The sequence below is a fragment of the Lactuca virosa genome, chromosome 6 (assembly GCF_052849685.1).
Source record: "Lactuca virosa cultivar CGN04683 chromosome 6, Lactuca_virosa_CGN04683_v6, whole genome shotgun sequence".
NCBI lineage: Eukaryota > Viridiplantae > Streptophyta > Magnoliopsida > Asterales > Asteraceae > Lactuca > Lactuca virosa.
The window spans coordinates 60,980,249-60,997,120 of NC_136431.1; the positions used below are offsets into that span (position 1 = coordinate 60,980,249).

Below are 16,872 nucleotides of genomic sequence, written 5' to 3' on the forward strand. Positions count from 1 at the left end.
CTATTATTTTTTGTTATAACATTTATAAATATTTCTTTTTCTAAAATCTTTTGTGTATTATTTAGATGTTTGTTTCACATCCACTTAATATTCTTGTTTGTGAAAACTTGGAAAAAAAAAATAAAAGTTTCAAGTGAATATAATGTTTGACTGATCATCGAAATAATTCTCGTTTATTATAATTACAATGTTCGGTAATTCACATTTTAATACTTAATTATTTTTTATCGAGATAAGAAAGAGATTTATAAAATAAATATTTTACAAATCAACAGATTTTTTTAAGAAAAATAAATAAAGATTAAAAAAGAGATAACGCAAATTAGGATTTAAGAAAATTTTATGTTTGTTTACATTTAGTCACTTTCAGTGGCGGACGTAGAAATTTTTAGTAGTAATAACACCTATAAAATAGTAGTGACACTAATTTTTAAAGACTTTGCACCTTAATAGAAAAAAAAAATTACATTAGCGGGCTGAAACAAAGTAGTGGTCCAGGACTCCTGAGAACTACTTAGGTGCACCAATGGTCACTTTCCTTTTCTTGTACATAATAATTTATCAATGAATTTATTTTTGGTGTTGAAAAAAATAAATTTATGACCTGTAACCGGTCATACTTATATTTTTTAACACAAAAATAATTTCACTAGTAAATTATATAAAAAAAATAACTAAACGTGAATAAAATTGCAAATTCGTTACACTCATAAGTAATTTTCCCCTTTTTTTCGATACCATTAAATTCCGTGTTGGAATCTTTCATGTTATATTTAAAACAATTCAACTCTTTTTGTCAACGGCAACTCTTTATTAGAAAAAACTCAAAGTAATTTTTTTTTTTCAAAAACAAACAAATTCTTTATGAAATTTGGGGATCAATTGATGAGCTTCTTACTGATGATGTGTCGCGAGCTCTAAAATTCACTGTGGATCGAAAGTCATTTTCATTTTTTTTAAAGGACAAATCTAACTTATTTCTAAATTAACTTGTATTTATTCTTATTGTCCATAAAGATATTTGTTATACCATCTATATGTTCTGCCATATCTACATCGCGTAATTAACATGGTTATAAAAGTTCGAATATATGACTAATATTTATTTAACTATACAACATAAGATTTAATTATATAACAACGTGTTCGTTTATTCTCTTAATATGCTCAAATAAAGTATCTACAACTCATCAAATTCCAATATTCCACTTTTCAACTTGTTTTAGTTTACTTTGTTGGTGAAAGCCTGAAAGGATTATGTTGCTATTAGCTTTCGAGTTACAATTAATCAATGTTTTGACAACCAAAATATGCTTGAAAGCCTGTTGAAAGTTGTAACTCATTTTATTAATGAAATCCTGTTGAAAGTTGTAACTCATTTTATTAATGAAATCCTTTCTTTTTTGCTACTGCCATGCCACTAACTTAATTAATAAAATTTGTCATTGTCACCCACTGAACACCAAATGAAAAAATCAATAATTATAAACAGAAAAATAATATAATAAAAGAACACGATTTTCTAAAAACAAAAGTATAAGCCCTGGTTAATATATAGTGATTCACATGATGTTTTAAGATGGGTAAGAGTTTAAATTAGAGTTATGTGTTATTTGCTAAATCATCGTTAGGTATGAAACATTTTAAATTCGGTTGATCTTAGTTCGAATTTTATTTATACGTTTAACCTTGTGATGGTTTTATGTCCGGTTTGCTCGCTCCAATGAGGAGGAAAATCCGGATCATCTTTTTACCGAATATAAAGTGGCAATGAGAACTTGCGATCCTACTTTTAGATGGATAGATGTTTTCCGTCCTAAGACCAGAGGGAGTGGTGCGGCCTGGACCGCACTCCCTATGCCACATAAGCCACGAACACCGCCCATTTGGGTGCGGTCCAGGTGCGGCCTAGGGTGCACTGCGGCTTTCGGAGGGTGCGATACATGGACGGATTTGATTGGCTATGCTCATTTGACCGTTGCAAACGGTCAAAAAACTGAGTTTTTAATTTTTTTTTTTCTCTTTTAAACTTTAACATCTATTTAAACCATTCAACCTTTCACATTTTTATACTTATCTACTACATTACCTTTCAAAAAAATCAAAAAAATGTCTTCGTCCGATTCTTCTGAAGAGTTTGATGTTATATTCGATGTTTTTGTCGCTGCTGCTACATTTGCGGAACAAACGTATGAAGCGGCATACAGTAGGACATCTGCCAGTACTAGTGCTGAATAGAGAACACGAAGATATATTTTTAGAAATCGTGAAGATGCAAACCAACGTCTGATACACGACTACTTTCAAGAAAATGCCACTTTTCAAGGATACTACTTTAGAAGGCGCTTCAGAATGTTCAAACCATTGTACGAACGTATAGTCGAAGATGTAACGAGGGAGTGTGATTTTTTCGAGCAACGGCCCGATGCTAGAGGTACACCCGGTTTCACCCATTTACAAAAATGTACAACTGCACTTCGTCAGTTAGCATATGGCATCCCTCCTGATGCGTTGGACGAGAGTTTTAGGATGTCAGCTAGGACCGCACGAGATAGTCTACACTATTTTTGCAAAACTATTATTCAGTTTTATGGTCCAAAATATTTACGTAAGCCTACACGCAATGACATCATGAAATTGCAATCTCATCATGCTAGCGTACATGACTTTCCTGGAATGTTAGGAAGTTTAGATTGTCTACATTGGGCATGAGAAAATTGATTTGCCTCACACCATGGTCAATTTACCCGAGGTGATCATGGGCATCCAACGGTCATACTTGAAGCGGTGGCATCACATGATCAGTGGATTTGGCATGCTTTTTTTGGTTCTCCTGGATCCCTCAACGACATTAACGTTCTTAATCGGTCACCTATATTTAACAACATATACGACGGATCTGCACCGGATTCTTCTTTCCAATTGCGTGGAACACCATATAAATATGGTTATTATCTAGTTGATGAGATCTATCCTGAGTATGCAGTTTTTGTTAAATCGTTTACGTGTCTGAATGATGCTCGTCGGAAAAAATCCAAGAAAGCTCAAAAAAGAGCTAGGAAGGATGTCGAGCGGGCTTTTGGAGCTTTCAAGAAACGTTGGTTTATATTGAAAAAACCAGCAATTTTTTTTCAGCGAGGAAAAAATGCATGAAGTCATGTATGCATGTATAATACTGCATAATATGATTATCGAAAATGAAGGAAGAGCGATATGTGAGTATGATGAAGAGGAAACCATTCCCGCGACACAAGGAATAGAAATTGGGGGCGCCGAGTACATTGAAAAGAGAGCAGAGATTCGTTGCAATGAAACATTTCACAATCTTCGTATGGATTTGGTGGAACACATTTACGGGATGCAACACATTAACCTCAATTTGGATCCAGATGAGGACCCGGAAGACGAGTTCTCGAAGGACGACTTCATGTAGTGCGTTTATTTTAAATCGTTTAATGTATGTTTTTTTAGTTTGTAGGTTTGAAATTTCTAGTTTTTTTTTTTTTTTTTTTTTTTTTTTTTTAAGTTTGTAGGATTTTTATTTGGGCAATGGAATGTAATGTTATTTTTTTTTGAAGTAATGAAATGAATGGTTTTTATTAAAAATATAGTTTTTATTTAATTAAAAAAAAAAAAAAAAACCAAAGTGTGGCACCACTCCTTGGGTGTGGTATAAGACCACATTTTTGTGGTAATGGGTGAGGTGGCGTCTACGTGTCACTGCGGTTTCATGAGGGAGGGCGGCACCACTCCCTCCAGCCTAATTGAAGTTTTGTGATGGATATTTGGCCATGGTTTGATTCGGTCCATGTGTCTTCTTCGAAATAATCTGTCATCGAAACTATTGTCATAACTACCTTGTGGGTGTAGTGGCGGTTTCAAAACTCAACTGTTTTGTGTAGTAATAGTTGATTATTCGTATTATCGGTTTACAAATAGAAATAAACAAATAGCAATTACATAGCTTTTTTAGATTAAAAACCCAAAGTACATTGTAATGTGTGATTGGTTCTCGCCCCCTTAGTTTCTTACTAGTGTGATGATCTATAATTAAAAAAAAATGTTAATTTCAGATTTGTTCCTTGTGGTTTGCTCCAATCTACACTTTTAGTCCAACTTTTCAAATTTTGATATGTCTAATCCTTATTATTTCCAAATCTTGCACCACATGCCCTTGGGCTATTAACCTAACAACTAAGTTGTTAGTATTTTTAAGAGTAAATTACAGAAATGGTCCATATGTTTTAGTCCAATTCACAGTTTCGATGCAACTTTAAAAACTTGACAAACCGAGACTGAATCCACGTGGTTCTTGAAATTACACTAACGGTTCATTAGTCATGTAAAAAGATAGTCGTACCCTTTATAATTCCCTCCTTTTTCATTTACCCCTTTAATAAATTTCTACTTTAATAAATGAAGATGTTTTTATCACATGTTATACTCTCATTTATTTTGACAAATGATATTTTGTGGTTATTTTGAATTAATTTTTTTTCCAAGTGTCATTTTTGGGTTTTTCTATTTTATTAAATTCCACATATACTAATTACAATAAATGTAGTAATAAATGAATATCAATTTCATTAATGGACTTAACTTCTAATTTCAAAATTCTCAAATTAAAGTTTATTAGTTTCTTTTGTTTATTTATTTAAATTATTTGTTTAAATTTAAAAGATAAAAAACATTTCAATTTTAATATTCATTACTTTTTTATTTTTTTATAATTCAAAATTCTCAAATATTTAGACATTCATATTTTTTTATAATTCAAAATTCTCACAACTAGTTTAATAATAGGGTTTTTGTTATAAAAGCCCCCAAATTTACATAAAAAAATCGGTTATGCCCAAAAGCGATTTTTTTTGCCACAGATGCCTAACATTTGCCCCTCATGTTTCATTTTAATGTTTTTTACCGGTTCCCCTTTACCAACCGGTTACATCCACCCTTTTAACCCCCAAACATCATCGTCTTCCGTTAACATCGATCCAAAGTCTTTCCCTCCCCTGTCTTCTATTCTCTCCCCCGTCTTCTACCCTAAGTATCTGTAAAATGTCGACTTCGTCTGCCAAATCAAGCTTCGAAGGTGGTCCAACATCGAGAAAGAAAAGAATAGTTAGATGTGGCTGTGGAGATGTGTGCAAGGTATCTGTTGCTCGAACACCTGAGACCTATGGAAAGAAGTTTTATGGGTGCCCTAATTACAAGGTAAACAATTTTCCCTAATTTGTAAATTTCTTGAGAAACCTTGAAAAAAGGTATGTAATTCATACAAATTATTGTTTTTTCTAGGTGGAAGAAGAGGACTGTGGTTTTTTCAAATGGTACAATAAAGAAGATGGCCACATTATCGACCCAACTCACACAAAGCAGGGGCAGGGGCAGGGGCATGGACAGTTGAAGACTTTGGTAGAAATAATTGTAGGTCTCTTAGTTCTTATTTTTGTAATGGTGACAATAGTTGTTTTGAAGATGTAAATCATTTTGGATTGGCTTTTGGTAGAATGTTTGGATCGACTTGGCTTTTGGTAGAATGTTTGGATTGATTTTAGTTGCAAATGGAAGTACAATGCTGAAATTGGCTAGTAACTGTTGTTTTGGATGAAGATTTTAGATACAAATTATTTGTGAAATGCAAATGGTAAACTACAATGAAATGGTACAATGCTATGAAATGGTACAATGTTGTGAAATGGTAAAGTACAATGAAATGGTACAATGCTATGAAATGGTACAATGTTGTGAGATGGTAAAATACAAATTATCTGTGAAATGCAAATGGTAAACATAACAAACATATGGTTCATAATATATATTAAATTGCTAAATGGTAAAGTACAATGCTGAAATTGGCTAACTGTAGTTACAAATGATACATAATATAGATGTCAATGGTATGGATCAAAAAACATAATATAAAATAACAAACATAACAAACATATTATAACCATAATGAGGGGATTCATTACATCATATTCATGCACCATTACAAAAGATTACAAAAGATCAACTAACATGTACCATCCATCCATTTGTACCAAATTGCCAAAAATATATCCCAAAAAGGCAACCCAAAAGGTACATGAGAACAACTGGATGAAAGGTGCACTTAGTGGGTGTATAAACTAAGATGTACAAAATGTACCAAAAAGGGCTTCCTATGCAAATGCCCAAGTATACCATCCCCACCTAAATCCCCCATATACATAACTAACTACTCCAGATTCACTGGATTTGAACATGTGGAACCACCCCCATCTTTATCAAAAACTGCCTTTTTAAGCTTTAGTTTAGTGATCCTCTCTGATGGCTTTCTTTTCCTTATCTTAGGCACTATCAGATGACCTTCATCATCAGCCACATTCCCATCATCAGCAACCTCATTATTTAGAACATCACCAGCAGCCTCATTCCTATGATTAACACCTTCACCTTCAATCACATCACCATCATCTTGATTTCCAACACCTTCAACTTCAATCACATCACCATCATTTACAAAGTCAGCTTCACCTTCACCTTCAATCACATCACCATCATTTAGAACATCATTTACAAATTCAGCTTCACCTTCACCTTCAATCACACCACCATCATTTAGAACATCATTTACAAAGTTAGCTTCACCTTCATCAACATCAGGCTCATCCTCATTTAAGTCCTGATGCAAGAAATAACAAGGTTAATAAATTACCATATCATATAAAGGGGACAAAACATATATTTAAAATTAAAATTACAAGGTTAATAAATTACCATCTCAACTGCTGGAGTGTCATCAAGTTCAATTTCCTACCACCCTATGCTTTCAGTTTCAGCCATGGAATATCCTGCTTCAAGTAAATTTGCTATTCCTTCAACATCTATCTTGATTTTATCTGGGAGAACATCTGATGCAAGTCCTTCAGTGAATTCAGGTTCTGCACCACCTTCATTCAACAATGGAACATCAGATGCATCTGATGCATTTCCAGAACCAAGAATTTGATCAATTGCATCTCCAACTTCATATCAAGACTTTCTTTTAGATCTTGGGCAACCTTTACTGGAACATCAACTGCTTCTTCTTCTAGCACCATAATGTCATCTTCCTCTTCTATCACCTTATTCACTAAAGGAACATCATTAACAGCAGGAGCTTGAGCAACCTCATTTGGAACCTGGTTGTTGACTTCATCTTGAAATTTGGTTGTTGACTTCCTATTTGGCCTTCTTACAACCAATTTCTTCCTTCTAAAATCTGGGACAATTACTTCACTTGACTGAGTACCCATTTCTAACCCCTGCACAATCACAACCATTATCATGAAAAGTAAGCAGTTAATGGAGATGATTTCTCGTAAAAACCATGACCAGACCGTAATTTCTTACCTCTTGAAAAACCCTAGCTTCAGACAATGAGAATGCTTCAACAGATGGAGTTTGACATTCTGTTACCTACGTCTGAAGAAGTACTAGCATGGGAGGGTGGTACTGTCTCAATGTTGACAGAGTGTTAACGGAGGAGAGGAGCTTAACAATGTTACCGGTTGCAAATGGGGATGTAACCGGTTGGGTAAGGGCAAACGGTAAAAAACATTAAAATGAAACATGAGGGGCAAATGTTAGGCATCTATGGCAAAAAAATCGCTTTTGGGCATAACCGGTTTTTTTATGTAAATTTGGGGGCTTTTATGACAAAAACCCTTAATAATATAAAACAAAATTAAGGGATGACCACCCCTAACCCCCACCTCTCCATCCCTATCTCTCTTTATATCTATCTATTTATCCATCTCTCTCTCATATATACAAAAAATTATTAAAAAAAAATACACATGCACACATACAAGGGTGAATGTCAGAGATCAATCTATGCAATGTAGCTTCATCTTGTTCTTCCTAACATAACCAGTTTAATGTCAGTTCTACATTATTGTGAAAACTTGTTACTTGTGTCAAAAGAGATTAATCTAACTATACTAATCTTTATGTGTATCATCAATAACACTTGAAAAGAGAAGTTAGCTTATGGGTTATCGAAACTATGGTAACCATCCTTTAATACTGTTTTTACAATAAGAATTGGACAACCGGTAGGGGAAATTTTTTGTCTATTCTTAACCTCGATTTTGTGACAACCCGAACCTCTTTCAGTTAACGTTAGCCGATTTCCGTTAATAAAATTTGAATTTTATTGAGTTCTGTGACAACCCGAAACTTTTATCCTGTACAATCGATCTTTATAGCAATATTAAACTCGATTTTATCATCTTTTAACGCCGTTTAAGAGCTAGTTTAAGTGTTCTAAGCTTGAGTACAGTTGGTAATGAGATTAGGAATGAGTCAACATGTCGTTTAGAAGCAAAATCGGGCCATACACCCTCATGAGAGGTGTGTACGGCTGCACACACGGGTGTGCGGCCGCACACCCACCCTACAGCCGCACTCACCCTTATATATATAGGGGAACCCCTTCACTCATTCCTTTCCTTTGGCTACACTCTACTACTTTCTCTCTCTAAGAACTTCACCCAAGAACACTCTAAAGGCCTCAAAAACGCGAACCACTTCATCTTTCAGCTTGTTATCTTGGTAAGACACCTGAATCTAAGCCTAAAACTCATTGTGTTCTTCGTGTTCTTCACCCTTTGAAGGTGTACGGCCGCACACCTTCATAAGGTGGCCGCACACACCTTAAAGCTCTCCAAAGTGAAGAGTTTGGCCTTCATTCACTAGTTGGACATGGTATTAGCACAAGAACACCTCAAAAACACCTCAAAATCGACATTTCGGACACGAATGAGGAGTGTACGGCCGCACACTCCTATGTACGGCTGCACACATCCTCTGTACGACCGCACACTCCTGTGTGCAACCGCACACGCAGCCTGGCCGCACACCCTGGCCGCACACACGCTCTTTTGGCCGTGCACCTCCCTTATTTGATCATATAGGGTCCCGACAAGCATTTCCAAGTCTTTAGGGTGGTTTCCCGTCATGTTTAGTCATGAAACACCCAAATTCTAACACACATATGTGTTATCACATGGTAATAGGATCCACTTGCGTACGAAACATCAGTTGACACTCAACACTCGTAACCAATTGTGCTTTCGGATCCTACGATAAACAGTGAGTTCATACCCCTATACTTTTCCGAGTTTTTCATGTTTTCAGGGGGGAATACAAGCAAAAGTACAAGGAAACTTGTGCTCAAATATATTATTTTGTTTAAAATAATTTCATGTTCAGTATGCTTTCAAACACAGAAAACCGTTTTACCACTCGATTTAGAAATCAACTCGTAGAAACAGTTTTCAAATCTAAAGCAAGGAACTTGTGAACCTTATCATAATATGTATTATTTCATAAAGGATTCACGTAAATTATAAACAAGATTTTCAACATTGTTATTTGTAAGTTCGTTAGGCAAAGTTTAAGACATGTCCTCGGTAACACTCCCCCGGATTCATGAGTGGAGGACTACGACTTATAACCAGAATCTCTTGGAGGGAGAGCGTGACTATTGTGTATAAATCTATATGGGACTGACTATCCCACACCCTCGCTGCTAGCTACAGCGGAACCATTTGGTTCAGGGGTGACAAAGTCATAAAAGATACTGGCCCATTTACGCGCCTTATCCAGTCTCAGTACGGTTATGGCACTCACAACTTAGGTAACGAGAATTTACTTTTCCAATATACTCCTCTGGGTGTAACCAGAGCTTCGAAAATACGGCTAATGTACTCCTCTGGGTGTAACCAGAGCTTCGAAAATACGGCTAATGTACTCCTCTGGGTGTAACCAGAGCTTCGAAAATACGGCTAATATACTCATCTGGGTGTAACCAGAGCTTCGAAAATACGGCTAATATACTCCTCTGGGTGTAACCAGAGCTTCGAAAAGAAAACCGCTGTCCGAGTATGGTAGATAGTTGCGTATGGATAATCAACTATCAATCTTTAAGAAAACATGGTATTTTTTGGGATAACTTAATTTTTCATAAACAGTCTGTTTAATGTGTAACTAATGGATAATCAAACCTCTTTCATAAGAAAATATGGGATTTTCTTGGGGAAATAACTTTTCAAAGAATCAAGGAAACCTTTCTTTCACCAGAATTAACTGCTTATGAACTCACCAGCTTTATGCTGATATTTTAAAACTGCTTGTATTCTCAGGGCATCAATAGGCAGGTCCTTTTGCCAACTTTTGGAGAAGATGGAACATCCTGAAGTCACATCTTTTACCTTTGCTATATATACTGATATGTATAAACCATGTTTTTAAACAATGTAAATATTCTTATTATAATGTAATGGTTGTGTTTACTATGCTTACTATAATACAACTGTTGTGGTACTACGCATGACGTCCTCCGCCCCGGAACGTTTCCGCCTTCGGTTTCGGGGTGTGACAGATTGGTATCAAAGCTATTGTTTATAGTGAACTAAGTATACCGAACTTTACATGGTATACAACTATAAACACTAAGGGGCTATAGTGCTCTGAACTAAAAGTATACTTCTAAAATATAAGTATTTTTACAAAAAGTATACAAGTATACCCGAGTACCAGAATCCATGTCTTAAGTAGAATAAAACAAAAGTATTTTGGATGTTGAACACTGCGGTTAAACCTGGGCAGTTATGTAATCATGTCTAGGGTCAATATAGCATGATCAACTATATTCATTCGAGACATGACCAACATGTGCTTGGGAGTGACTTTGGTGTTGCAACAAGCCTAAAACTTACCCGGTATCCATATAACTTAAAATACTATAGGAGTATTTTAGTCAGAGCCGAATACCTTGTAGAAATTCATTCCTAGTGTTGCTACCTATTCGTTTCTTAGCGATAACTTACTTGCATAGTAACCTTTCTTTGCTTATCGCTTAGTAGAACACTCTAACCATCATATTGAGATACATCTTGCTTTATATCTCTTGATTCGATTCCAGAGGACTTACCATCCTCTTCTTCCTGATTTAAACTAACAAGATGCCTCCCCGTAAAAGACCTATCAGAAGGAATGACGACGCTCCACCACCACCGCCCCCCAGTTCGATCCCGTTATGTTCCAAGCAGCTGTTACTGCTGCTGTGGCAGCCGCGATGTCACAGATGAATCCTGGCAGATCTGGTGGTCAGGGAGGTGGTACTCATCCCCAAAATCATGAAGGTGGTCAGGGACACCAGACGGAGTGCTCCTATAAAGACTTCATGAACGCAAAACCCACATCTTTCGACGGCAAAGGAGGAGTTATTGCCCTAACTCAATGGATCGAGAAAATTGAGTCCATCTTCGAAATCTGCTCTTGTTCCGAAGCTAACAAGGTGAAATTGGCCGCTTGCACTTTCGCCAACAAAGCATTGACCTGGTGGAATGGCCGGGTCAAGTCCCTAACCCTGCCAATAGCAAATGCTATGGGTTAGGAGAGCTTGAAAGAGCTCATGCTTGCTGAGTACTGCCTACGGGGCGAAATGCAGAAACTGGAGCACGAACTCTGGAACCTAAAGATGAAGGGTTCCGATATTGCCGCTTACACGTCTAGGTTTGAAGACCTAGCACTTCTCTGTTCGGGGATGGTCACCCCGGAAAGCAAAAAGATTGAAAGATATATTTGGGGACTGACCCAACCGACCAAAGGAAATGTCCTGGCTGCTAGGCCAAACACCTTCGACAGCGCTAAGTGTCTAGCGCAGACCCTCATAGATCATGGAGTCGATCTCGATGAAGTGACAGCCACTCCCGAACCGGCTAAAGGGAGTGGAGAGAAAAGAAAGTTCTGGAGACAGAAAAAGGGCCAATCTTCGTAGGAACCCTCAAAGAAGCAACACACGGTAGCAGTCCACGCTGCTACTACTCCTGCCGCTGCTCCTGCCACTCAAGCACCTGCCAGTGGATATACTGGTACCCTCCCTTGGTGCAGCAAATGCAACTATCATCACCGCATCCCCGACCCATGCCGTGAAACGCTCTGCAGCAACTGTGGCAAGAAGGGTCACATGGCTCGAAGCTGCAAGACACCAGTCCAACCAACCGACCAGGCCTCTGGAGCAGGTGTCGGTAAAGCCTGCTATGGCTGTGGGGAAGTCGGGCATTTCAAGAGAAACTGCCCCAAGGTAACAACAACAGGTGGCACAGGGAGAGTGCTAACGATGGGTTAAGAGGAAGCCGTGGCTGACCCTACCGTTGTGACGGGTACGGTCCTCCTCGATAACTCTTATGCATGCATTCTTTTCGATTCCGGTGCTGAAAGAAGTTTTGTTAGTCATGCATTCAAGCATTTTCTTAAACATAAATCCCGACCTTTAACCAAAACGTTTACCGTCGAAATGGCTAACGGTGAGAAAGAGAGCACTAAAGACATATTCGTGGGTTGTATCCTCACTCTGAACGACCATTCATTCCCCATCGATCTTATGCCAGTCTCTATAAAAAGCTTTGATGTCATCATCGGCATGGATTGGTTGAGCCCCAATCGTGCTGATATTCTTTGTTACGAAAAAGCTATCCGTCTCAATCTTCTCTCCGGAGAAACCCTCATGATCTACGGTGATAAACTCAGTTCAAACCTTCGCATCATTTCGTGCATCAAAGCTCAGAAACTCCTGCGAAAGGAGTGTTATGCATTCCTAGCCCATGTCATTAACGAGAAGCAGGAAGTTAAAGACTTCGAGAGCATCCCCGAAGTCTGCAACTTTCCCGATGTCTTTCCCGAAGATCTTCCGGGAATCCCTCCTGAACGCCAAGTCGAGTTTCGCATCGACTTAGTCCCCGGAGCTACTCCCGTAGCTAAATCTCCATATCGCCTAGCACCAGCAGAAATGCAGGAGCTATCTAGTCAGCTCAATGAGCTGCTCAGCAAAGGATTCATCAGACCGAGTTCCTCACCCTAGGGAGCCCCGATCTTGTTCGTGAAAAAGAAGGATGGATCCTTTCGGATGTGTATCGATTATCAGGAGTTGAACAAGCTCACAGTCAATAACCGTTACCCTCTTCCTCGAATCGACGATCTCTTCGACCAACTTCAAGGAGCCAGCTACTTCTCGAAAATAGATCTAAGATCAGGGTACCATCAGCTGCGAGTCCATGAGAGTGATGTTCCTAAGACAACATTTCAGACTCGATATGGTCACTACGAGTTCGTAGTTATGCCCTTCGGTCTAACTAACGCACCGGCAGTATTCATGGACCTGATGAATCGGGTGTGCCGTCCTTTCTTGGACAAGTTCGTCATCGTGTTCATCGACGATATACTTGTCTATTCCAAAAGTGAGGAAGATCATCGACAACACTTGAGATCGGTGTTGGAAACCTTAAGGACGGAGAAGCTATACGCAAAATTCTCCAAGTGCGAATTCTGGATTCGAAAAGTAACCTTCCTAGGTCACGTGGTAAGCGAAGATGGCATATACGTGGACCCCTCCAAAATCAAAGCGATAGAGAACTGGTCAGCACCGAAGACACCCACAGAAATCCATCAATTCTTGGGTCTCGCTGGCTACTATCGCAGGGTTTATCCAGAATTTCTCCAGAATTGCCAAACCCTTAACCACTCTAACTCAGAAAGGCGTACCCTTTTGTTGGAGTGAAAAACAAGACACTGCGTTCCAAACATTGAAGCGGGCCCTATGCAGCGCACCTGTCCTGTCTCTGCCCGAAGGGACGGAGGACTTCGTTGTCTACTGTGATGCATCCAATCAGGGCCTAGGCTGTGTGCTCATGCAACGGGGAAAAGTTATTGCTTACGCCTCGAGACAGCTGAAAGTACACGAAGTTAACTATACAACGCATGACCTAGAATTGGGGGCAGTGGTCTTCGCACTGAAGATATGGAGACATTATCTCTACGGAACCAAGTGCACTGTCTTCACTGACCATAAAAGTTTGCAGCATATCTTCGACCAGAAGGAGCTGAACATGCGACAACGGCGTTGGGTCGAGCTACTCAGCGATTACGAGTGCGAAATCCGCTACCATCCCGGCAAGGCCAATGTGGTGGCAGATGCCCTCAGCCGAAGAGAGTATTCAGGTCGCAGAGTGAAGGCACTGACTATGACTATCCATTCCCATTTATCCGTGCAAATCAAGGAGGCTCAGCTGGAAGCCTTAAAACCAGAGAACATGCCGGGTGAAGCCTTGAGGGGAATGGAAAAGAACCTAGAGATCAAGGGAGACGGAGTCTTTTATTTCGTGGACCGGATCTGGACCCCAAAGTTCGGTGGTTACAGATAGGTTGTAATGAACGAAGCTCACAAGACCAGATACTCCGTTCACCCAGGTTCGGACAAGATGTACCTCGATCTCAAGAAGTTATATTGGTGGCCAAACATGAAAGCGGAGATCGCTACATTCGTGAGCAAGTGTCTGACTTGCGCCAAAGTAAAGACCGAATATCAGAAACCCTCAGGTCTACTCCAACAGCCAGAAATTCCCGAATGGAAGTGGGAGAGGATTACTATGGATTTCATCACCAAACTACCCAAATCTCCGAGTGGGTACGACGTCATTTGGGTGATAGTCGATCGACTGACTAAATCCGCTCACTTCCTGCCAATCAAAGAAACCTTCAAAATGGAGAGACTGACACGAATCTACATCCAAGAGATAGTCCGACTGCACGGTGTACCTATGTCCATTATCTCCGATCGAGATAGCAGGTTCACTTCGAGATTCTGGCAGTCCCTGCAGAAGGCCCTTGGAACTAAGTTGGACATGAGTACAACTTATCATCCTCAAACTGATGGGCAGAGTGAGAGAACTATACAAACCTTGGAAGACATGTTGAGAGCATGTGTCATCGATTTCGGTAAGTCATGGGATATCCATTTACCCTTGGTCGAGTTCTCCTACAACAACAACTACCATACCAGCATCAAGGCTGCGTCTTTCGAAGCCCTCTATGGCCGCAAGTGCATATCCCCTCTGTGCTGGGCTAAGGTGGGCGACACGCAGCTAGCTAAGGGGCAAGTCCCCGACAACACTCTCACTGGTCCAGAAATCATTCGAGAAACCACAGAAAAGATCGTCCAAATCCGAGAACAACTGAAAGCCTCTCGAGATAGACAAAAGAGCTACGCAGACATACGACGAAAACCCTTGGAATTCCAGGTTGGAGACCGTGTTCTGTTGAAGGTCTCGCCCTGGAAAGGCATGATACGCTTTGGGAAGCGTGGAAAGCTAAATCCAAGATACATAGGACCATTCGAGATCCTCGCTAGGATCGGTCATGTAGCCTACAAACTCCGATTACCTCAAGAGCTTAGTAACATTCATCCCGTTTTCCACGTCTCGAACCTGAAGAAGTGCTTATCCGATGAGACTCTTGCTATCCCTCTCGATGAGATTGAAATCAACGAGAATCTGAACTTTGTAGAAGAACCAATCGAAATCATGGATCGAGAGATCAAACGAATGAAACAAAGTCGCATCCTGATAGTGAAGGTTCGCTGGAATGCCAAGCGGGGACCTGAATACACTTGGGAGCGCGAAGATCAGATGAAACAGAAGTATCCGCATCTCTTTTCTAATCCATGATTTGTATTCTATATTCGAATTTCAGGACGAAATTCCCTCTAACGGGGGGATGATGTGACAACCCGAAACTTTTATCCTGTACAATCGATCTTTACAGCAATATTAAACTCGATTTTATCATCTTTTAACGCCGTTTAAGAGCTAGTTTAAGTGTTCTAAGCTTGAGTACAATTGGGAATGAGATTAGGAATGAGTCAACATGTCGTTTAGAAGCAAAATCGGGCCATACACCCTCATGAGAGGTGTGTACGGCCGCACACACGGGTGTGCGGCCGCACACCCACCCTCCAGCCGCACTCACCCTTATATATATAGGGGAACCCCTTCACTCATTCCTTTCCTTTGGCTGCACTCTACTACTTTCTCTCTCTAAGAACTTCACCCAAGAACACTCTAAAGGCCTAAAAAACGCGAACCACTTCATCTTTCAGCTTGTTATCTTGGTAAGACACCTGAATCTAAGCCTAAAACTCATTGTGTTCTTCGTGTTCTTCACCCTTTGAAGGTGTACGGCCGCACACCTTCATAAGGTGGCCGCACAAACCTTAAAGCTCTCCAAAGTGAAGAGTTTGGCCTTCATTCACTAGTTGGACATGGTATTAGCACAAGAACACCTCAAAATCGGCATTTCGGACACGAATGAGGAGTGTACGGCCGCACACTCCTGTGTACGGCCGCACACATCCTCTGTACGGCCGCACACTCCTGTGTGCAACCGCACACGCAGCCTGGCCGCACACCCTGGCCGCACACACGCTCTTTTGGCTGTACACCTCCCTTGTTTGATCATATAGGGTCCCGACAAGCATTTCCAAGTCTTTAGGGTGGTTTCCCGTCATGTTTAGTCATGAAACACCCAAATTCTAACACACATATGTGTTATCACATGGTAATAGGATCCACTTGCGTACGAAACATCAGTTGACACTCAACACTCGTAACCAATTGTGCTTTCGGATCCTACGATAAACAGTGAGTTCATACCCCTATACTTTTCCGAGTTTTTCATGTTTTCAGGGGGGAATACAAGCAAAAGTACAAGGAAACTTGTGCTCAAATATATTATTTTGTTTAAAATAATTTCATGTTCAGTATGCTTTCAAACACAGAAAACCGTTTTACCACTCGATTTAGAAATCAACTCGTAGAAACAGTTTTCAAATCTAAAGCAAGGAACTTGTGAACCTTATCATAATATGTATTATTTCATAAAGGATTCACGTAAATTATAAACAAGATTTTCAACATTGTTATTTGTAAGTTCGTTAGGCTAAGTTTGAGACATGTCCTCGGTAACACTCCCCCGGATTCGTGAGTGGAGGACTACGACTTATAA

General features: G+C 39.5%; 1 protein-coding gene across 1 annotated transcript; it reads left to right on the forward strand.

Annotated features, from left to right (window-relative positions):
• Positions 1-2,109: 2,109 nt before the first annotated feature.
• On the forward strand, positions 2,110-3,533 carry LOC145121578 (uncharacterized). The gene is made up of 4 exons (XM_079057301.1): positions 2,110-2,221; positions 2,753-3,097; positions 3,204-3,429; positions 3,527-3,533. The coding sequence occupies exons 1-4, from the start codon at positions 2,110-2,112 to the stop codon at positions 3,531-3,533; spliced, it is 690 nt and encodes a 229-aa protein (XP_078913427.1).
• Positions 3,534-16,872: the final 13,339 nt, after the last annotated feature.

What these genes read in the sequence shown, in the direction of transcription:
- LOC145121578 (XM_079057301.1), top strand. Translation starts at nt 2,110, where the DNA reads ATGTCTTCGTCCGATTCTTCTGAAGAGTTTGATGTTATATTCGATGTT. An exon ending in ATACAGTAGGACATCTGCCA is followed by an intron (nt 2,222 to 2,752) that starts GTACTAGTGCTG and finishes AATTTACCCGAG; the next exon opens with GTGATCATGGGCATCCAACG. An exon ending in TTTTGGAGCTTTCAAGAAAC is followed by an intron (nt 3,098 to 3,203) that starts GTTGGTTTATAT and finishes TCGAAAATGAAG; the next exon opens with GAAGAGCGATATGTGAGTAT.